Consider the following 20,399-nt stretch of genomic DNA (forward strand, 5'->3'; position numbering starts at 1 on the left):
ATGGAACTTGTTTTGGTCTTATTGGGGTAGGTAGTTTTACACAAATGATTTAGTTCTGTTTACATTTACATTACATTTAAGTCATTTAGCAGACGCTCTTATCCAGAGCGACTTACAATGAGTTAAAACACATAGACTCTCAGACACTATGGATTTGACTTTTCAGGTTTGCCATGTGCTTTTAATTTTTTTTCTATACTTTTGTTCATAGTTTAATTCATTTTATTTGTTACACAAGACATTGTTCACATACTAGTGATCAAACAAAGGACTGTAAGTTGTTTACTTCTCCGTCTGCCCTATGTTTTCGGCAATTTCAAGGGATGTCATCAATAATATTAGTCAAAGGCCAAAACTCTTAAATGAATACATTAAACCACATTTTAGGCTTTCATTTAAATAAATAAAGAGAAGACAGCGTCTGGTGTCGAGGAAGGGGAAAAATGCCCAAATATAACTAGCTACACTTGCAGAGTAAACTCAACACAATTCACCAAGGTAACATAATTCCAGTATGAAATTCACACAATGTGGAACCTGTAGAAATGAGTCTAAAAGATGAGTGGACTGAAGGGTTGAAAGCTTCATTGAACCCTATGATTGAGGACCAGACTGTTGCTATCGTCCCACTGTCCTTCATCACAACCTGTTATAAGACCTGTTAATGTTTAACCCATGTAAAACTGGAATAACCAGTAAATCAGGTCAAACATGATACAACAAAACTAAAACAATTAAGTTGGCATATGCATCACTTTGAGATCAGTTATGATAATATAACAAACTAATAGCAGAGAAGCATATTCAGCATTACCTTCCATCACCATAACGTCAGTGAAATCAAATAAATTAGCATTGTACTAAGACACACAGAGCCACCCCAAATCCGTAAAAACTGAGGCGTTTAGAGATATGAGGGACTACATGAAGGGATCGGCAATAATTCCCACTAACGTCATCCATGTTACTGTAATCGAATTTGAAGGGAAATGTTGTGGCATCTATCTCAGCATTGCTGCCCACAATTGATATGTACTGTAAATAACTAACCAAGCTGCAGATCCAAATCTCAAAACAATGTCATTCCTGGAAACATATAGATGAAGAGAACACAGCTAACCTCAAAGGGTCAGACGGAATGGAGGTTAAGGGTTTCTACAATGGAGGAGATTCACATTAGGGCCCAGCCAAGTCTACAGAACCCCAGGATTTACTAGAACATAGAAATAGAATGACTAGAATTTCTGAGATTCTATCGCTGTTATATTAGACTGTGGTGGTAGTTAGTGGAAATACAATGTTCACAGTTAGCAGTCATGAAAGACACAAGACATTTGCAGCATCAAGTCAACCAACTGACATCAATAAGCAGAGGAATGGTCGGCAGATAACATTGTTTTTAAATATACTGAAATTATTTGAGAACCCAAACCTATTGGATAAGACCCCAAATTTAAGGCTAAAACCAAGTAAAAGCAATTAGTTCATACTCTGGGGAGGCACTTCATATCGAGGCCTCAGAACCTTTTGTAATGGTGCATTCTGTTAAGTGTTTTACATTTTGGGAGTGTCCGTGTTTCCCTCCACTTGCTACTGTAAGGTTGCCTAGCAGGAGTCCAAAGGGAATTTGTCTCTCTGTGTGACATACACAACAAGGGTTAGTTAGACCACAACAATGATTTGGAGCTTCCTTTCACTACAAGCCGAGAGTTCAGTCTTCCTTCTTTTACACAAAAGCAATACTTTCCTGATCTCAAATCTGCGACAGTCCCTAACTACATTAGTTCTTTATCACCTTGTTTCATCGTATCTCAACATGTAGTGATCTGATTTCCTGTTTGAGTACAACTCAGTGCTATCCTTGGGATGTCCCTACCCTAAACCTAACCTTAACCATAACCCTTACCTAACCCTAACCTTGACCCTTACCTTAACCATTTTCAACTTCAATGAGGTGACATCAGTTCGGTCATCCCAAGGACACTGTTTAGACTTTCTCATTTCATGAAAAATGTATTCATGTAACCTCACCAACATGCCTAGCCTCCAGACAGACCCTCACTGTAACCGCCCTCTCTCACTCTTCTACACAACACATTCCCTTTTCAGTTTGACCTCAAGGTCCACTTCAGAGTATTACAGTCCATGTTTCTATTTCAAATTCAGTAAACTTCATAACTTCAGCAAGTGAAAATGCGCACCAAATGTTGAAATAAAAACTCTAAACATTTAAAAAATAAAGAACGGAAACCATTCAAATCGTAACTTTGACATCACACAACAAACAGAGAAATAAAACGTGGTTTTAGGGACAACAGAACAGTTAGCCACCGGTTAGCTTAACTACTAGCACAGAGAACACAACAGCACTGCAAAGTGAGCACTATCAGTTTGACAGAACAGCCTATTGATATAACTTTTCATTTTAAAACATTTTATCTGACCGAGCGAGAGATTTGCCGAAAAAAGAGCAGTTGTCTATGTAAATAAGTAACAGGTTAAATAGTAGGAAGAGAACAGGGTGAAAGCAGGGTTGACAGGAGGGAATGATCAGTGTGAGAATGGCCCAGCCTTCAGAACGCTGCCGCATCATCGTGTTCTATGTGCAATACTACTGTCTATTCATGCATGTCGAAAAGTGAAAAGGCTTTTGAAATTGCAACTACAATGAATCAGTCTACCTCTAATGATCATAGTTTAGACGTAGTTTAAAATAGAATGAGAGACCATATCAACCTTGCCTTTCAGTGAGAGATAGAAATAGGGAATGTGAGTCGTGGAACAATGTGCTGTGTGTGTGTGTGTGTTTTAATTATGTTTGAGTACGGAGACCTCAGGAGGGGGAAAAAAGGAGGACAACCGGAAGGCAGAACCTCCCTGTCTACTCTAGAACCTTCTAGAACTCCCCTGAACACTCCCACCGTCTCCCATATAAGGTACCCTACCCAGTACCCTGCCCCTACAATCTGTAAATGATCTAACTCGTTACCCTTTGTACTCTTTACCCTGCCCTCTACCACCTCATCCATATGTTCTGCCTTCTTCCATTAACCCCCTCTTCACTCCCTTCTCTGCCCCGCCCTCTCCCTGATGCCCCTCCCTCCTCATTGCTCATCCTCCCCAAACACATCGTTCTGTTTGCGTTTCATGTTCTCAAAGTCAAAGTCGCTTCCGGTCATACGCTTGTAGATGTCCTTGATGTCGTTGCAGGTGGTCTCGAAGTGAGTGGTGGCGTCGTAGGCCGATGAGGCAAATATCTGAACGAGACATAAAATCACACCAATATTTTTTTCACTCAACTGCCTTGTCCTAAAACATGTCTCAGAAAGGTGGTGTTTTAGCAATATAGGAGGTATATCCAGATGTGTTTGACTCACCTGACTCTCAGTACCGTCGTCTGTGGGCTCATAGAGGTCACTGAGGGACACAAACCTACAGATAAAGAGGGAAGAGGTCAGTTATTGACTTACAAAAGCCTCCTTACTGCTATTCATTTTATTAATTTGTGATAGCACACATCGTACAAGCTGAGTTTTGGACAGTGATGAAACAACACGAGATATACAGTATAATATATATATAAATACATAATTCGTAAGTCACTCTGGATAATAGCATCTACTAAATTACTAAAATGTAAATTATAATGCATGGCATTTAGCAGACACTTTTATCCAAAGCGACTTACAGTCATGTATGCATAAATGTTATGTATGGGTGGTCCTGGGAATTGAACCCACTTTCCTGGTGTTGCACGCACCATATGCTCTACCAACTGAACTACAGAGGACCAAGACAATCAGAGAAGTGGGAGGGAGAAGAGGAATGGAGGAGAGAGGAGGAGAAGACAGGAGGGAGCAGAGCGGAGGAAGGGGGACTAGAGAGGAGGGAGAAGAGAGTAGTAAAGGGGAGGAAGAGGTAGTAGAGAAGAGGGAGAGACACACTTCTGGTCAATGGGTTCCAGCAGCTCCAGAGCAGGCTCTATCTCAGCCTCAGGCTCGTTGGTCTCCACAGTGGTGCTGACAATGGCAATGTACTTCCCCTGGGCCGCCACATTGTGGGCATAGGAGATCATACACACGTAGATGTCTGGAGGACAGAACACAAGTTCGATCAGTTTAGGGATTTGGAAAAGAGGGTTTGTGATATATGGCAAATATATCACGGCTAAGGACTGTGTCCAGGCACTCGGCGTTGCTCTGTGCATAAGAACAGCCCTTAGCCGTGGTATATTGGCCATATACCACAACCCCTCGTGCCTTATTGCTTAAGTATAAAATATGCCTGACAAATATGTTCTGTGGCAGTCACTTTGCTTTTCTGATACCTAATTGTGTATTCGATTGAGATTTTACAATTGTACTTTTCTGGACTATTCCAGACTTTTTCACTCTCCAACAACACTGCTATTGTACTTTATGTGAGGTAAACTTACTGGTAGAGAGAACATCTGACAACAGGAAGTCAGAAACATCCCATCTTAGTAAACCTGTATTTGGTCCACCCCTCACCTGACTTGCGGTTGACCTGGTTCTGGGGGATGATGATCTGACAGGAGTTGGCGTCATTGGTGTCCTTGATCGGGTGGCTGAGGATACAGATGACCCTGATCACCTGACCTGCCTTACGCACACGGTCCTGGATGTAGCTGGGGTCACAGATCAGCTGTTTGCACCGAGCCACCTGACAAGGGAAGGACAATATAGAAGACAATGTCAATCTAACATACTGTACTTTCTCTCTTCTACCAATTGTATATGTGCAGGTATTGTTCACTTTTCTTCAGTGCATTATCAGAAAGAGAGAGATTAGATATTATAGACCTATTAGATTGTGATTTTAATGATAGTTTAGCGTGATTTTTATAGATACATTGTGATTTTATAGAAGTGATTAGATTGTGGTTTTATAGAACTGATTAGATGGTGAATTTACCTCTCCCTCAGACTTCACTCCCACCACATGGCCATCCTCCATCACTATCTCCTCCACTGGTTTGTTGAGCATGTAGGTTCCTCCATAAATTGCACTCAATCTAACAATGTATGAGAGAGAGACTATGAATTATACGTTATTATAAATATGCTAATACACTATTGAATACATTTTACATTTACAATTTAGTCAGTTAGCTTTAGCAGACTATTTTATCCTTATCCAGAGTGACTTAAGATCATAATTCTATATGAACAGCTTTGTCTGACTAAAGAAAGGACATAGAGATTTAGGGATTACAAATATAACACACAGACCTGGCAAATCCTTGAGGCAGCTCCCCCAGGCCATAAAGGGGGTACAGGTAGGGGCTTTTCCCATATCGGGCCAAGGATTCACTGTACAGCTTGATACGATTGATGGTCTCCAAACAGGGCACATCAAGGTAACTGGAGAAAATGTTAATTTATTCAATGCTTTTCAAAGCATTAATTTGGAATTTCAGTTTACTTTCTGATAGGCCCGGGCCAGGTTAAATCTCATTAGCGATTGGTAATCAATCTAAGTGCTCTTACTCGTCTGTCCTGTAGAGGGCCAGGGCGTGGCCAGTGAAGTCGATGACATCCTGACCCAGGTCAAACTTCTTGTACACATCTCTCATGGTGGTGACTTTGGGGTCGACGCCCTCGAAGGTCTTAGGGTCGTTCTCGTCAAAGTTGGCCACAAACACGAGGAATTTCCGGAACCTTCTCTTCTCAAACATACCCATAAGATCTGGAGGACACGTGACAAAAACAAAAGTGAAAGCTCTGCCTTATATATGACACTATACTGTATATATAGTAGGAAAACGTTAATAAATGTAATCTTTGATGGTACATATAGCAAACTCACAACACAATCTAAAGTACAGTTTACTGTATATTCAAACTTACTTGAAGCTAGAGCCTCAGTCTCAGTTGAAGGAACCTTGTAGATCTTTCCTCCCTTGTACACAAAACTACCCTCCACTACTTTGAAGTCCAGGTATCGTGTCACTTCTGTGTATAGCAGCATTTTCACAAGCTGACCTGTTTTATTGGATTGTCAGACAAAAAGGATGGTTTTCATTTAATAACTTGAAGGTATCTCCTTGTTTCATCAACAGCCATGCCATATTTTGCTTTCTTGGTATCATGATCTCGATGTACATTTTTTCTTGGGTAAATTCTGCTTCCTACTTATACTCATGATGTGGTGATGGTCTGCATACATGAATAAGTTGAGTAACTGAGCAACATGATTTATGATTGAGGCTATTGGTGTACCGATTGGTTCTGTATGTATCGACTGGTAACAGGAATATTCATTCATCTAATAGGTTTAATTGTATCTCTCATTTGCAAACAAAAAACAAATCCCACAACTGACCATTGGCCATAAGAAATTTGGGGATGAGGTCCACGTTCCAGTCTCTTCCACGACCCATAGACTCTGGAGGGCTGTCAGGCAGCTCAAACCGCTTATACAGCTGTGGAAGGGAAATATATGCACAAGTGAAAACATCAATAAATACTCTTACAAATACCAAACCATTAACCTGGGGCAGTGAAAGGAAAATACAGGATAATAAAATATCTGACTTAAACCATGGAGGGCTGGGTGCAACTTTGGAATATATTAAATATGATTGAATATTTGAGTGGATATTGACACAAAATGATGACCATTAGATCCACAATGTTCTACGCCCTTACCTCTTCCAGAGGGGTGATGGAGGAGCTTTCACCTCCATAGTAGGGGTTCCTATCCATGTGCAGAACTTTCTTTCCATTCACAGACATGATCCCAGAGAGGATGCATTCCTAAAACGATATGAAAGGCAAAATATGAATCAGTATTAAAAAAGCAAGTGTGTGTGTGTATCAGGAGGGAGAGATATAGAGAGAGGAGGAGGAGGGGAGGGGGGTGTAAGAGGGAAGATGTGCGCAAGCGCGAGCCGATGTCTGAGCCATAACAATAATACTGTACGAATAATACAAATAATACTATTCATAAAAAAACGAACAATTGTAGTATAAATAAAGAAAATACATTTTTTTTTATCTTTGCATGTGCCACCCCAAATGAAATGAGTGTAGTTGATATTGTTCATATCCAGGCGAAATCATGAACTGTCTGCACTAAAAAGAAAACATTTTATGTATATCCATCGTACTCGTAAAATGTTGGCTTTGTCTTATTGTAAACTCTGTACACATGTGCCTCGAATATGGAACAGGGTCTGATGACTGAGGCGAGTCTACGAAACATCATACAGTACTAGGGAGAGGTTCTATTTATTTAAAACCATTCTCAGACCTGCGCAAATGCTGTTCAATGAAGGCCACTACACCATCACTCTGGGGCTACGCCTAAAGATGCTGCACAACGAATGAACAATGCATTGACAACACAAATGTATCCAAATAAATTGTTGCCTACTTGTATCCATTATTCAAATATATCTTATTAGCTTTGGGGCAGATAGGCTATTTACCATCACATTTTCCTAAAGTCAGCCAGAGATGCAGATGCTCCTATCAATTGCATTATTGGATGAATAAGGAAACATAGGCTAACTTCATACATGTAAAGTTGAGTATGCTATATCACAAATACAATTGATTAGACTACTTACCGTGAGTCCGGTGCCCAAAACGATCACATCATATTCCTCATCCATGTTGTATCACCGCCTCTCCTGTCTCGCCCTCTTTTGCCTAGTGAAATTTCAGGGAATTGGCAGGAAAGGAAACCAAGTGGAAGAACGGACGCAATTTGTCCCCGTTTCTTTTTAGCAAGTGTATGTTGGTTAGATACCTTTTTAAGTTAGTATTTATTTATAATCAGTTGTAATTTGTAAGTGGAATATGGTCCACACACTGTCACCGGCAAGAACGACCAAAGATGGCCCTAACCATGGAACGCTGTGGAACAGCAATGATGCATTCGCGTCGGAAAGTAGGGCACATCCCTTGCGTCTGCGCCTCACACTAGGCTACACCCCTAGTCTCACAACAGACAAAACAGAGAAACCTCAAACCGTCCCTCCTCACATTTAAACAGTTATGTTATTGTATGCTTACGCTATTCATAAAAAGGCTTGATTTCTTTTTTTAAACATTTTTCAATTATCTTCTATTGTCTGATAGAATCTAACGTGTGCGTTTTTATTTTATTTTCCCCTTCAGTCCTTTTCATTGCGGTAGGCGCAGCAATTGCGGATGCAGTGGTATTCCTCCGCCAACACTGCTGTTATGAAAAAGCTCAGAAGAATGATAAAAGACTGAAAATAGTTACCGGTAGCTATGTCTTCTATGGGTCTAGTCAACTAGGTGTGTTTATAGGCGAAAAGTAACATCAGCTGTGTAGACTAAAGAATGACATACTATTAATGTTGCTCATGGAGGCATTATGTTGGTTACTTTGTGTAGCCTAGTCATGGTGGCATATAAAAAAAAACATTCATTTTAGCCCTATATGCGAATTCCTCCTCAAGATTAGACACACGTGGAAATGTCTAATGGCCTACTTATTTATACTATAAGACCACCATATTTGACTAGGTCTAGGGGCCACCTACACATTGATCATATCGATGACTGACAGCAACGAAAACGAAGTCCGGAAATATGCGCACGCTAGCTGTCACTCATATCAGCATTTATGTGACCCGCTCTGACGGTCCACTCAGGTCCTCGTTTCAGGACCAAGGAGAGCACCACAGTTTTCTCGGACAACAAAGCGCCCGGTTTACTTTAAAAGTCCCATATTATTCAACAATATTCTAAGATAAGGCCTAATGAGGGGTCTATAATAAATAGCCTTTCAATTACTTTATCAGATCATCACAGAGAGACAATTGATAGGCCTACAATCAATAGGCCTTCGTTGCTAGGAATCAAAGGCTAATCCTAACATAATGATTATATAATCTTACAGATCTAATTTGATAAAATCTCAAATATTGTGGTGGTAAATCAATTGTAAAATAGTCTAGCTATTTTGGGCTATTTCCTTCTTTGCCTACTGCAATTATTAGTGTTATTGCTTGGCAAAAAAAATACGCTTGATGTTGCATTTGTACGTGTAATCGCGGCAACGTTTGCAACGTTGCGTGAAGGTTTACTGCCCCCTACACTGTTGAGGACTAGGAGAGAAAACACTTTAAAGTTTCCAAAACTGTCAAAATATTGTCTGTGAGTATAACAGAACGGATATTGCAGGCGAAAACCTGAGGAAAATCCAACTAGGAAGTGCCTCTTATTTTGACAGGTCCCTGTTCCATTGAATGCCTTCCCTCCATTTAAAGGAATATCAACCAGATTCCTCTCCCTATGGCTTCCACATGGTGTGAACAGTCTTTAGACATAGTTTCAGCCTTTTATTCTGAAAAATGAGCAAGAACGATCACATCGCGCCAGTGATGGCTGGGTGCCAGCAGAGTTTTGCATGCGCCAACAGCTTGGAGCAGACATTTTCTCTCTCTCTCCAATTGAAAAAGCTACGGTCCGGTTTAAATATGATTGATTATTTATTGTAAAAACAACCTGAGGATTGATTATAAAAACCGTTTGACATGTTTCTACGAACTTTATGGATACTATTTGGAATTTTTGTCTGCCCCGTCGTGACCGCTCGAGCCTGTGGATTTCTGAACAAAACGTGCCAACCAAATGGAGGTATTTTGGATATAAAACTAATCTTTATGGAATAAAATGAACATTTATTATGTAACTGGGAGTCTCGTGAGTGCAAACATCCGAAGATCATCAAAGGTAAGCAATTCATTTTATTGCTTTTCTGACTTTCGTGACCAATTTGCTATCTAATTTGCTGGTAGCTGTTTGTAATTTTTTGTCTGCTGAGAGAGAGATGTCCTTACATAAATGCTTGGTTTGCTTTAGCTGTAAAGCTTTTTGGAAATCTGCCACGCCAGGTGATTAACAACAAGCGAAACTGTGTTTTGCTATATTGCACTTGTGATTTCATGAAAATTAAATATTTGTAGTAATTTAATTTGAATTTGGTGCTCTGCAATTCAGCGGATGTTGACGAAAATGAACCCGCTAACGGGATGGGTGCGCCAAAGATGTTAACGACACGTTTCCCAAAACAGTGTGCACAGTTCTTGAACGGCTTGAATCCCGCTAACGGGATCGATATGACAACAGCCAGTGAAAGCGCAGGGCGCCAAATTCAAAACAATAGAAATCTCATAATTAAAATTCCTCAAATATAGATGTATTTTACACCATTTTAAAGATAAACTTGTTGTTAATCCCACCACAGTGTCCGATTTCAAAAAGGCTTTGCAATGAAAGCACACCAAACGATTATGTTAGATCTGCACCTAGTCACAGAAAAACACAGCCATTCTTCCAGCCAAAGAGAGGAGTCACAAAAAGCAGAAATAGAGATAAAAAATGAATCACTAACCTTTGAAGATCTTCATCAGATGACACTTATAGGACTTCATGTTACACAATACATGTATGTTTTGTTCGATACAGTTCATATTTATATACAAAAATCTGAGTTTACATTGGCGCGTTATGTTCAGTAGTTTCAAAACATCCGGTAATTTTGCAGAGAGCCACATCAATTTACAGAAATACTCATAATAAACATTGATAAAAGATACAACTATTATGCAAGGAATTATAGATACACTTCTCCTTAATGCAACCGCTGTGTCAGGTTTCAAAAAAGCTTTACCGAAAAAGCACACCACCCAATAATCTGAGTACAGCGCTCAGACAACAAATCAAGCCATACAGATATTCGCCGTGTTGTGGAGTCAACAGAGGTTAGAAATAACATTATAAATATTCACTTACCTTTGACGATCTTCATCAGAATGCACTTCCAGGAATCCCAGTTCCACAATAAATGTTTGATTTTTCGATAAAGTCCATCATTATTGTCCAAATTTCTCCTTTCTGTTTGCGCGTTTAGCCCAGTAATTCAAATTCATGACGCGCAGGCCAGACGAAAAGTCAAAAAGTTCCGTTACAGTTCGTAGAGACATATCAAACGAAGTATAGAATCAATCTTTAGGATGTTTTTAACATAAATCTTCAATAATGTTCCAACTGGAGAATTCCTTTGTCTTCAGAAATATAATGGAATGAAAGGTAACTCTTACATGAACGCGCGTGACCAGCTCATGCCACTCTGCCAGACCACTGACTCATTCAGCTCCCATCCCCCCCTCCTTCACAGTAGAAGCATCAAACAAGGTTGTTGAGATTGTTGACATCTAGTGTAAGCCTTAGGAAGTGCAATTTGACCCCATAGACACTGTATATTCAATAGGCAAATATTTGAAAAACTACAAACCTCAGATTTCCCAAACCTCAGATTTTTTTCTCAGGGTTTTGCTTGCCATATGAGTTCTGTTATACTCACAGACATCAACAGTTTTAGAAACTCCAGAGTGTTTTCTATCCAAATCGACTAATGATATGCACATATTAGCAACTGGGCCTGAGTAGCAGGCAGTTTACTCTGGGCACCTTATTAATCCAAGCTACTCAATACTGCCCCCAGCTATAATAAGTTTTTATTAAACCTTTATTTAACTAGTCAAGTCAGTTAAGAACACATTCTTACTTTACAATGAAGGCCTATCCCAGTCAAACCCTGCCCTAACCTGGAAGACTCTGGGCCAGTTGTGCTCCGCCCTGTGGGACTCCCGATCACGGCCGGTTGTGATACAGCCAAGGATCGAACCAGGGTCTGTAGTGACGTTTCTAGCACTGAGATGTAGTGCCTTTAACCACGACACCACTCGGGAGCCCTATGGTGTACATATGGTACACTAACACACTGAGGTATAATAAGAACCATATGGTAACTGCCCTTTGGGTGACCATAATTAGAACGTTTTTCAACTGGTCTTTCAGTCGAGTACCGGTTCCGTTGAATTCAACGTTGCACACCGTTCTGACATACTGAATGCAACCCAGGCTGCATAAGCAGGAAGTGTTCCACGCACATGACAGTCAGCTGATTTAATGAAATCGTTTTACACCACGTGACTTGGACGGAAAAGCAAACTGACGATGGCAGGATCTGAGTCGTCAAGTAAAATGCGTACTAAAATGGCCTTTATTGCTCTTTTATTCGCCTTATTTTCGACTGGAAGTTGTAGCAGTCAGGTACCACTTGTAATGTGGTCCAGTGAAGGGTAAATATGTATTATTAGTTTGAAAGCGAAGGGATTTTGAGCACTGTGCTAACTCTATCTATCATGTAAGCTAACCAATCCAGCTGTATTGCATAGCTATACTCACTTTATAAGACAACATTATAATGGTCAAGGCATTAACTCCCTTTTGGATATCATTGGGTTATTATGCACTGCTAATAATTTCCGTGTTAGTTGTTGATTTGAGTAGTTAGATGTACTGTTATTCTATAATTTTAAGATGTTATACATCTTTCCAGGTACACCTTACCACAGCTGGTATCTCCCGCAGCTGGTCACATAATATCTAATGTCCAGCTGATGGCCTACCTAAACTCTGCTCTGGGATCTGCCCCACACAATATGCTGCTCTTCCTACAGGACAAGGTCAGGCCTGATATTAATCATATAATTGTATTCAGTTGTACCACGTACAATTGTCTACTACTTGGCAGACACTATTTAAAGCTGTGTCACATAGTATGCAATGACCATTATATACTGTAATGTCAAAGCTGGATAGCCTACTGTGCTCTTGCTTTAAAATCAAATCAAATCAATTTTTATTTGTCACATACACATGGTTAGCAGATGTTAATGTGAGTGTAGCGAAATGCTTGTGCTTCTAGTTCCGACAATGCAGTAATAACCAACAAGTAATCTAACTAACAATTCCAAAACTACTGTCTTATACACACAAGTGTAGGGGGATAAAGAATATGTACATAAAGATATATGAATGAGTGATGGTACAGAGCGGCATAGGCAAGATACAGTAGATTGTATCGAGTACAGTATATACATATGAGATGAGTATGTAAACAAAGTGGCATAGTTAAAGTGGCTAGTGATACATGTATTACATAAGGATGCAGTAGATGACATAGTCATTTAGGGACCAGTAGTGCAGAGCTTGTAGTGCAGAGCTTGGCCAGCTACAGTATAGTAACCCACTTGTGATTCCCTGTCCTGGTGTTTCCCACTCTGGTGTCCTGTCCTGGTGTTTCCCACTCTGGTGTCCTGTCCTGGTGTTTCCCACTCTGGTGTCCTGTCCTGGTGTTTCCCACTCTGGTGTCCTGTCCTGGTGTTTCCCACTCTGGTGTCCTGTCCTGGTGTTTCCCACTCTGGTGTCCTGTCCTGGTGTTTCCCACTCTGGTGTCCTGTGCTGGTGTTTCCCACTCTGGTGTCCTGTCCTGGTGTTTCCCACTCTGGTGTCCTGTCCTGGTGTTTCCCACTCTGGTGTCCTGTGCTGGTGTTTCCCACTCTGGTGTGACAATGCGTCTCAGCCCCACTTCCTCCTTACTACTTCCTATTCTCAGACTGACCTGTTTCTGCAGGCTGGAATTTCAGATATGTAGTAATAATGAGACTAGCCATGTAAATGGATTTTAGCTTGTTATATTGTACTGTTTTTAATTCATCTCAAACTCTGTGAAGCAGATGACACTGACATTGTTGTTGATATATGCATTTTCTACATAGCTGAGCAAAGATGACTTCACAAGGTATGGAGGAGTTTTTGGAAACAAGCAAGACAGTGTCTTTCCTAACCTTGAGGTAAATATTCTGTCTTTTGAGGTAGGGCATGGTATTGAGATACTAATATGAACAGGGCCATAAATCATCTCAGCGTAGGAGTGGGGAATAAGATCACATGGACAGTGGGGATCTAATCCTACATCAGCACTCCTACTTTGTGAATTTAGACCCGGATGTATGTTGACAACTCATTTTGGCTCCATTTATCTCTCCCAGTCTGCGTTACAGTCTTCGTCTTCACCATTGGTGCTGCCTGCCCTGTCATGGCTAGGTGCTAGTGCGGTCCCAAGCCTGCTACAGGAGAAGCTGGGTGTTTCCCCACTCAGCGTAGACCCAGACACACTGGAGCATCTCCGCTTCAATGCCTCAGAAAACACTCTGCTGGTTATCAACCTGCCATATTCTTCTGGGTAATACAATTAAACCAAATGTTTCTAGAGTGCAGGGTTCTGGAAAAATACTTTTTGATTGATTTGTTCACAATCCCACAGTAACTTGAACATGTATTGTATACTTATGTTCCAGTGCTTACCTGTCCTGTCAGGATGTCCTGCGTAACAATGGTACGTTTAAGTTTTGGCCATTTATTGTTCTTGTCAAAACCTTGTTATTATATGTATTGGTATGTATGTATTCAAAAACTATTTCTTTGACTCAACAATGTGATGCATTTTTCTCTCTCCCTAGATGAGGTCATTGGTAAGGTTCTGAGCATCATGAAAGCCCAGAGTGTGCCCTACACTGCCATTTACACTGGACTCAAGCCCTCAAGAGTAAGAAACATAAAAATATTCTTAACAAATGCTTCTAATCTACACCATGCATCAGCACTTTTTCAGAATTCACCTGACTTGAAATAAAGTGTCATGGTGTACTTTTTATGTTCTATAGATCTTCTCAATATCGCTGTAGCTGTATTTTGATTGCGTTCTCTCCTTGCTCCCTAGGTGATTGAGGAGCCGTCTTTGATTGTCCAGTCTTCTATGAGCCGTTCCTTGCTGCAGGCAGTTGTGGATGAGGTCAAACCTCCTCTGATGTTCAATTCTACTAGAGGCCCTTGCATCATGCTCTGGGCCCAGAATCTAAACGTCAGCTTTAGTGACAAGGAATGGATTGATCTCGGTCAATCGACCTTTGCTTCTGGTGGCTCTGTGAGCACGTCTGGGTCCTTCTGTAATGAAACCAACTCACAGTGAGCCTGATACTCTCTTTTTACTATGACATGCCATTTTTTGCTATGTATTACAGTAAAGCAGCAGTATATTAAAGTCATCGATACTACAGTATAGTGACATCATTGATACTGCAGTATAGTGACATCATTGATACTACAGTTTAGTATCAGTATAGTAACATAATTGATACTGCAGTATAGTAACATAATTGATACTGCAGTATAGTAACATCATTGATACGGCAGTATAGTAGCAGTATAGTGACATCATTGCTACTACAGTATAGTAGCAGTATAGTGACATATCCTTGATACCACAGTATAGTGACATCATTGATACTACAGTTTACTAGCAGTATAGTAACATCATTGATACTGCAGTATAGTAACATCATTGATACTACAGCATAGTAACATCATTAATACTACAGCATAGTAACATCATTGATACTACAGTTTCGTAACATCATTGATACTGCAGTATAATAACATCATTGATGCTGCAGTATAGTAACATCATTGATACTGCAGTATAGTAACATCATTGATACTACAGCATAGTAACATAATTGATACTGCAGTATAGTAACATAATTGATACTGCAGTATAGTAACATCATTGATACGGCAGTATAGTAGCAGTATAGTGACATCATTGCTACTACAGTATAGTAGCAGTATAGTGACATATCCTTGATACCACAGTATAGTGACATCATTGATACTACAGTTTACTAGCAGTATAGTAACATCATTGATACTGCAGTATAGTAACATCATTGATACTACAGCATAGTAACATCATTAATACTACAGCATAGTAACATCATTGATACTACAGTTTCGTAACATCATTGATACTGCAGTATAATAACATCATTGATGCTGCAGTATAGTAACATCATTGATACTGCAGTATAGTAACATCATTGATACTGCAGTATAGTAACATCATTGATACTACAGCATAGTAACATCATTGATACTGCAGTATAGTAACATCATTGATACTGCAGTATAGTAACATCATTGATACTACAGCATAGTAACATCATTGATACTACAGCATAGTAACATCATTGATACTGCAGTATAATAACATCATTGATGCTGCGGTATAGTAACATGCTTGATACTGCAGTATAGTAGCAGTATAGTAACATAATGTATACTACAGTATAGTGACATTGATACTACAGTATAGTAACATCATTGGTACTACAGTATAGTAGCAGAATAGTAACATTGATACTGCAATATAGTAACATTGATACTGCAATATAGTAACATTGATACTGCAATATAGTAACATTGATACTGCAATATAGTAACATCATTGATACTACAATATTGTAGCAGTATAATAACATCATTGATTAGTTGCCTTATGTTACATGTGTTGCATATTTTAGCACTATCAAATTACCCAGTGTGTTGACCGCAATAGGGAATCAGAGCTCTGTGGTGGAGGATTTGGATATGAATCCTATTTTGTTTTTCTCAGGCTTGTCCTTGATTATGGGAGTTCTGTTTCACCTTACAATCCCTTCCGTCTCATGTAAGTATATAATGTTAACATTTAAAATAGTTTTTGTATTAATGAGATGCAAGTCAAATATCATAGCAGCTTATACCAAAAAAGTGCACACCATCTGTTCCTATGACACCACCTGTCTCCTCTACCTTCTTTATTTATATTTTCAATGCATGAACAGTTAATTCCTGGACCTTCCCATTCCTATGTCAAGTGTGAGGTTACTAGAGTCTTGTCATTTCCAGCTTCTCCATGAGCCAGCGGCGCTATCCTGTGTCTGCGCGGAACTGGTTCACCCTGGACACTGTGGAATTGGTATTCAACACCCTAACAGCCACCTACAATGGCAGCCACGGAATCTATGCCCCGGCAGAGTACTCTTTCCACTGCCAGAATGTCAACAACTTCCGCAATGCACTTCTAGTGCCCCGCGCTCAGAATGCCACCCAGTGGAGAATCCTCTTCACTGACTTCCAGGTACGATTGCTTGAATTTCAGCCACGCAAAGAGCCTTTCAATAATCAGGGTTTAACTTCGAGGGTTTTTAACTTCTTAGAACAAAAAAGTTTCTATTTTTTAATGCATCCTTTATTTACCCAGGGAAGTCACATTGAGCTTGACATATTTTTCAAGTGAGCCCCTGCTCCACTGTTAATAATTTTGCCGGCATCTGTTTCCATCTAGATCCAAGGCTTCAGCATACTGAATGGGACAACAGATTTCTCCTATGCCAGTGACTGTGCTGGCTTCTTCACACCAGGGATCTGGATGGGCCTGATCACCTCTCTGCTGATGCTGTTGATCCTCACCTACGGCCTGCACATGATCATGCAGCTACGCTCCATGGACCGCTTTGACGACCCTAAAGGCCCCTCCATCTCAGTGCCTCAGTCGGAGTAATGAAGACGAGACAATGCCCCCTAGACTGCTCCCAGACCTGTTCGTGCTGTCTTTCCTATTGTCATGTGACAATGTTCCCTCCACTTTTATTTGTTCAATAAATTCTATTGTTCGTTGCTTTAGCCACCTCCCCATTCTGATTACCAGTTCAGCCATCCCATCCCCTTAGCCTTTATTCTGTTTGTATTACACAAACAGTCATTTAACAGATGCTCTTGTCCAGAGCGACTAACAGGAGCAATTAGGGTTAAGTGCCTTGCTCAAGGGCACAGACAGATTTTTCGCCTAGTTGACTCTGGGATTGGAACCAGCTAACTTTTGGTTACTGGCGCAACACTCTTAACCTCGAGGCTACCTGCCACCCAAGAGGGTACGTTTCTTACCCTCTCTTCATTTGCACTTGCCCAAAGAACTGTATAATGTACTGTAAATGCCTCCCTTTTCCCTTGATACCTAATCAGCTCACGCATGTGCCAATAAAAGGGGTTTGTTTGTACAGGAAAGCTTTTGATGCCAATTCAGTGACTGAAATATGATTGCAGCATTTTGTGTGACTGATCTTGGTTATTTCGCTTGCATTGTAAGTTTCTCAGCTGTGTAATTTAAAGACTAATGCAAGAATTGCCTGTAAATATTAAGTTGAATTTATGTGTGCAGACGATGTTTGTGGGCATTTGAGAATGCCTACCCTAAATTTTGCTGTTGGAAATGCATAGTAGGACGAAATGTGAGAAAAGAATACTCTGCAAATTATGCTTTGTTTCAAAAGACCGCTTTACTCAATGCTGACATTTTATCATTTGACATCTGTGAAATTGAAATAAAATGTCAAAACTATCAGTGACCCTCATGCCTCTATACATACAAAATAGTGCTAAAATCCAAGGCTTTGCCATTTTATCTTGACAGTGCATTTGGAAAGTAGTCAGACCCCTGGACCTTTTCCACGTTTTGTTACATCACAGCCTTGTTTACAAACATATTCAGACCCTTTACATTTGGCAGCGATTACAGCCTCGAGTCTTCTTGGGTATAACGCTACCAGCTTTGCACACCTGTATTTGGGAGTTTCTCCCATTCTTTACAGATATGCTCAAACTGTCAGATTAGATGGGGAGCGTCACTGCGCAGATATTTTCTGGTCTCTCCAGAGATGTTCGATCGGGTTCAAGTCCGGGCTCTGGCTGAGCCACTCAAAGATATTCAGAGACTTGTCCTGAAGCCACTCCTGCGTTGTCTTGGCTGTGTGCTTAGGGTCGTTGTCCTGCTGGAAGGTGAACCTTTGCCCGAGTCTGAGGTCCTTAGCGCTCTGGAGTAGGTTTTCACCAACGATCTCTCTATGTACTTTGCTCCATTCATCTTTCCCTCGATCCTGACTAGTCTCCCAGTCCCTGGGCGGCCAGCTCCAGGAAGTCTTGGTGGTTCCAAACATCTTCCATTTAAGAATGATGGAGGTCACTGTTCTTGAGGACCTTCAAATGTATCAGAAATGTTTTGGTACCCTTCCCCAGATTTGTGCTTTGACACAATCCAATCAAGTTGCAGAAGAATCTCAAGGATGATCGATGGAAACAGGATGCACCTAAGCTCAATTTCACCTCTCATAGCAAAGGGTATAAACACTTACGTAGATAAGGTATCCATTTTTTTCCTTCAATAAAATCTAAAAATCTGTTTTTGCTTTGTCATTATTTGGTGTATTGTGTGTAGATTGATGAGGAAAACTATTTTATCAATTTTAGAATAATACTTAATACTTGCCAAATGCACTTTTGTAAAATATTGGCCTCTTACACTATCCTTAAAATCCTACACCCTGCTTTATGTTTGGACAGTGTGGCCCGTTTGTCTCCCAAAAAAACATTTTGGATTGTCATTATATACAGGAATATTGCATTATGGTCACATAATTAAATTACAATATAATAAGTTAATTCTCGTTCATTGAACGTGGAGAACAGAGCAGCCAATCATGTCAACGTGAAGTTCCCAGCCAAGAATTTGCATAATTTACATGCATCCATTCACCTGGTTACCATTGTTACCCAATAAGAAGGTAAACAAAAGAAACAAGGCAGCGCAGGATGAAGGGACAATTATTAGCATCAGTCCACATTGCATGTTGCAGTGATTATCTATTTGCATCAATAAAAATGTCGGAGCTTATCGCTTAATTTATAGCTCCCCTGCGAAGCGCCGCATTAGGCAGCGACCAAGAGCGGAAGCCATTTCCGACCTGTGCACTGTGCACCTAACCGGCTGGGCAACGACCTGTCATTTCAGGGAGCCCCACACCTGACCCCAGCTGCTATGACAATCATGTTGTGAGTTTCTCAATCCTATAGTGTCATATTCTTTCAACAACCCTCTATCCACTATACCTGTTATGTTGTTTTCAAATAAAACAATTTGGTTGTTTTCAGCATTGTAATACCCAATGCATTGCAGAAGCTACTCAAACTGCCAGTTAAAATAATACAAAATACATTTTATTGTGAAGCGTTTCATGTTGGTCATTGTCCCATCAAGTTGCTACCATTCTGTATGATGTACAGAAGAGACCTGAGAGTGATGCCGATTGTAACCTCTACTTTCCGTACATTTTCAGGTCTCTGAATACCCTTCTCTGTTAATGTGTTTTCTTCCCACCACCCAGATAATCACTCCTTCCCCTCGGAAGTATCAGCAGGACAGAACCTGGTGTAAAGTACCCTCTTGGAAGAACCCCCTTCAACTACACCACAAATAGGTTCAGGAACCAAGCCTGTTACAGCTGACTCCAACCCAGGCTGAGTGTGTGGTTATTGGCAATGGCACTCTCCAAACTGTCCATGATAGGAAAACACTGATTATCTATTGTATAAATGTATTGCATGTATCAACCTTCAGATAGATTGACCACTAACAGCTGTTTTTTCTGATGCAGCCCCGGGGCATATGCTCATGATACTACTCAGAGCCGGAAGGTGTTTTGGCCTATGAACTTTGGCTCCTCAGACGGGGGTAGACTGCCCCCGACTCAAGAGGAAAGCCTTGAGGACAGAGGTGTGTTATTTTACTTTGCATTACTATACAAAGTAATACAGAGATTCTTGTAAATGTAT

At 40.4% G+C, this 20,399-nt stretch overlaps 2 protein-coding genes across 3 annotated transcripts; one reads left to right on the forward strand and one right to left on the reverse strand.

Annotated features, from left to right (window-relative positions):
• Window positions 1–153: 153 nt before the first annotated feature.
• On the reverse strand, window positions 154–7,907 carry LOC118360717 (rab GDP dissociation inhibitor alpha-like). The gene is made up of 11 exons (XM_035740059.2): window positions 7,595–7,907; window positions 6,672–6,779; window positions 6,346–6,445; window positions 5,871–6,005; window positions 5,511–5,709; window positions 5,253–5,384; window positions 4,936–5,035; window positions 4,512–4,683; window positions 3,945–4,089; window positions 3,378–3,432; window positions 154–3,257 (listed from the first exon to the last, which is right to left on the reverse strand). Exons 1-11 carry the CDS (start codon window positions 7,637–7,639, stop codon window positions 3,105–3,107), a joined length of 1,344 nt encoding a protein of 447 aa, XP_035595952.1. The 5' UTR covers window positions 7,640–7,907; the 3' UTR covers window positions 154–3,104.
• A 4,062-nt stretch (window positions 7,908–11,969) lies between these two features.
• Window positions 11,970–18,969, forward strand: LOC118360715 (V-type proton ATPase subunit S1-like). Of its 2 annotated transcripts, none has more exons than XM_035740054.2 (10): window positions 11,970–12,213; window positions 12,409–12,535; window positions 13,631–13,705; window positions 13,904–14,097; window positions 14,213–14,250; window positions 14,375–14,460; window positions 14,635–14,879; window positions 16,366–16,419; window positions 16,641–16,872; window positions 17,080–18,969. In XM_035740054.2, coding segments are annotated over exons 1-10 (1,269 nt in total). In that variant the 5' UTR covers window positions 11,970–12,211; the 3' UTR covers window positions 17,296–18,969. The 2 variants fall into 2 exon arrangements, with proteins under 2 accessions (XP_035595947.1, XP_035595946.1); XM_035740053.2 differs by having other exon boundaries at window positions 11,971–12,148.
• The last annotated feature ends 1,430 nt before the right edge of the window (window positions 18,970–20,399 follow it).

Source organism: Oncorhynchus keta, chromosome 28 (genome assembly GCF_023373465.1).
Source record: "Oncorhynchus keta strain PuntledgeMale-10-30-2019 chromosome 28, Oket_V2, whole genome shotgun sequence".
Taxonomy (NCBI): Eukaryota; Metazoa; Chordata; class Actinopteri; order Salmoniformes; family Salmonidae; genus Oncorhynchus; species Oncorhynchus keta.